At 39.3% G+C, this 3,375-nt stretch overlaps 1 protein-coding gene across 1 annotated transcript; it reads left to right on the top strand.

Moving 5' to 3' along the window:
- The first annotated feature begins 2,194 nt into the window (after positions 1–2,194).
- LOC104983278 (olfactory receptor 2T27-like) lies at positions 2,195–3,133 on the top strand. The gene has a single exon (XM_010832706.1). It carries the CDS (start codon positions 2,195–2,197, stop codon positions 3,131–3,133), a length of 939 nt encoding a protein of 312 aa, XP_010831008.1.
- The last annotated feature ends 242 nt before the right edge of the window (positions 3,134–3,375 follow it).

Genomic DNA, 3,375 nt, shown 5'->3' with positions numbered 1-3,375 from the left:
CATCATTCCTTCCAAAGAAATCCCTAGGCTGATCTCCTTCAGAATGGACTGGTTGGATCTCCTTGCAGTCCAAGGGACTCTCAAGAGTCTTCTCCAACACCACAGTTCAAAAGCATCAATTCCTTGGCGCTCAGCCTTCTTCACAGTCCAACTCTCACATCCATACATGGCCACAGGAAAAACCACAGCCTTGACTAGACGGACCTGTGTTGGCAAAGTAATGTCTCTGCTTTTGAAAATGCTATCTAGGTTGGTCATAACTTTCCTTCCAAGGAGTAAGCGTCTTTTAATTTCATGGCTGCAGTCACCATCTGCAGTGATTTTGGAGCCCCAAAAAATAAAGTCTGACACTGTTTCCACTATTTCCCCATCTATTTCCCATGAAGTGATGGGACCGGATAACAAGTGTTGAAATTCAAAGGGAATCAAATATTTTAAAAAGAAGGTAAAATCAGTTTTTGATCAGAATGGAATGGACAGAGTTTTGAGAAGAATTCAAAAAGGCACTGACATTGATCAGAATGTTAAATGATGGGAAGGATTTGATACAGCCTTTACTGGAGGGAGCCTGGTCTAAATAAAAGGAAAACTATCAGTACATAAGTAAATGCATGAAGATGGAAAGATACGATATTTCATAAGATTATAGTGTAAGTCATTATAAGGGAAAATTTTTGTTGCAATACAAAAAAATTGGCCAGCTAAATTAGTGACAAACTTGTGGAGTATTTAAATGCAAATATAAGCAGCATTGAGCTTAATTCACTAATTCATGGAGAACATTTCAAATGTTGCCACGGAGAGTGACTCAATCACAGCTATGCTTTAAGATGATTATGTTTGAAGAAGAAGGAGTCTGGACAATCATGATAAGAAGACTAAAGATTTAGAATTGAGTGAAATAATAAGTTTGGAAAAGAGGGGAATGTCTGAGAGATATGATAGTTAAATATGGTTAGATCAATTAACTAATTAAATATATAAGGAAAAATAATTAAACGTGGTCTCAATGTTATAAGCCTGAGTGTTTGTGTTAGAGGAGAGGTGATGACTGAAATAATCAAGGCATAAAAGGTGGGAGTTGAGCTCAGTTTTGCCATGATAAATTGGAAGTGTTGGCAGGACATGTGATGAAAGTGTTTAAGAAATTGTTGGAAATACAGAAGTGAGCTCCAAAGAGGATAGACAGGTAAATATATTGTTCTGAGAGCTTGAACTCATAGAATCAGAAAAATCTTCACTCTGAGGTCATACAGTGTCCTGTGCTTAGGAGTGGCCCGTGTGTGATTTAGTGATCTGATGTTGCCATCTTGAAATTTTTAATAATTTTGAAAAAAGGGTACCACATTTTAATTTTGCCATGTGAAATATGTATTTGGTCCTGCATGGGGCTATGAAAGATTGACAAGGGAGATGATATAGACAGAGGAGAGGAGGAGCTACTTAAGACGCTTGAGGAAATGGTCCCGTTGATAAGTCAAAAACTAAAAGGAGACCAAAATATGGAGTCTCATTGTCCCAGGAAATTCCAAATAATGAGTTTTTAATTCTTGGATGGATATGATAACTGTAGATATGAAATAATTTTTAAATAGTGGAGTAAAATGATCAGCATTTAGTGTTTATCAAACAATAAGTTAAAGACTGGTGAACCTCACCTTTTTTTTTTTAATGGATTTCTGATTTATCATAAAAGGATGTGATCAAAGATATGGATGAACATTCAGATGAAAGAAATACGTAAGACATGGAGGTTCCCTGCCTTGTCTGAGTGCTTCACTCTCCCCAACTCTCCATATGTTCACACCCATAAGTTCCTCATGTGCATGCTAAATCGCTTCAGTCATGTCCAACTCTTTGCAACCCTATGGACTCTAGCCCACCATGCTCCTCTGTCCATGGGATTCTCCAGGCAAGAATACTGGAGTGGTTTCCATTTCCTCCTCCAGGGGATCTTCCCAACCCAGGGATCGAACTCACATCTCTTACATCTCCTACATTGGCAGGCACCACGTGGGAAGACTGTAACTTCCTCAAGACATTTTAAATATCATTTTGTTCAACTAAGACATAGAAAGAATGGATAGGGGAATAACTAGTCTAAAATAAAGGTTCTTAACTAGGCATAAGATTTACGAGATGTCCTATATTTTTTGTCCCACAGTGCATCAGCCATCATAGAGGAAGTTAAGATATGGCAAAAAGAAATAACATATCTACTACAGATTTCATCCTCTTGGGCCTCTTTCCTGAGTTCCAATATGCCAGCCTCCTGGTCTACCTCATTCTTCTGGTCTACCTCATTGCCCTCACAGGGAACTCCATACTCACCTTCCTGATCTGGCTGGATGTTCACCTCCACACTCCCATGTACTTCTTACTCAGCCAGCTCTCTCTCATTGACTTGTTCTACATCTCCAGCTCAGTTCCTAAGATGGTCATCAACCACTCTTTGGGGAAGCACAGCATCTCTTTCATTGGCTGTGGAATCCAAATGTTTTTCTGCCTGAGTCTAGGTGGTGCTGAGTGTCTCCTTCTGACCTTCATGTCTTATGACCGATTTGTGGCTATTTGTAATCCCCTGCAATACACAGTCATCATGAATTCTAAGGTCTGTTTGCTCATAGCAGTAGCATCATGGACTGGGGGTGCTCTAAATTCACTCATTCAAACCATCTACACCATGCATTTTCCCATATGTGGTCTAAAGGAAATAAATCACTTCTTCTGTGAGATGCCAGCCATCTTAAAGCTATCCTGTGAGGATACTTCAGATTATGAGATGGTGGTATTTGTGGTAAGTATCATATTTATCCTCATCCCTTTCAACCTCATAATTGCCTCCTACATTCAAATCTTCCTCACTGTTCTCAAAATGAAATCTCCTGAGGGGAGGAACAAAGCTCTGGCCACGTGCTCTTCTCACCTGACTGTGGTGAGTCTCTACCTGGGGCCAGGCATAGTGGTGTACATGACACCTGGCTCCTCCCACACCCCAGCATTGGATCAAGGTCTTTCTGTGTTCTACACTATTCTTACTCCCATGCTGAACCCCATTATATACAGCCTGAGGAACAAGGAGGTTGTGGGGGCCCTGAGAAAGGTCCTGAGGAAGAAGCTGGTATCAAAGTAATTTAAGAAATATCATTACCGTAAATCTAGTTTCAATATGGAAGTCCTGGCTTGCTTTTTCTTCCTCTACACAGAATTCCTATTTAGGAACATATATTATTTTAGAAATATTGACTATCCAGTTACTTTATTATGTTTGAAACAAAATAATTAAGTTCAGTTATGAGTTGCTTTCATAGAAATATTTGGAGAAAAAGGCTTTAATAGCACATAGATGGAAGCATATATACGCAGTTTCCTAAT

Source organism: Bison bison, unplaced genomic scaffold, assembly GCF_000754665.1.
Source record: "Bison bison bison isolate TAMUID 2011002044 unplaced genomic scaffold, Bison_UMD1.0 scf7180017862139, whole genome shotgun sequence".
Classification (NCBI taxonomy): domain Eukaryota; kingdom Metazoa; phylum Chordata; class Mammalia; order Artiodactyla; family Bovidae; genus Bison; species Bison bison.
Note: the sequence above shows the minus strand (reverse complement) of the source record. Positions and strands in the feature narration are given on the sequence as shown.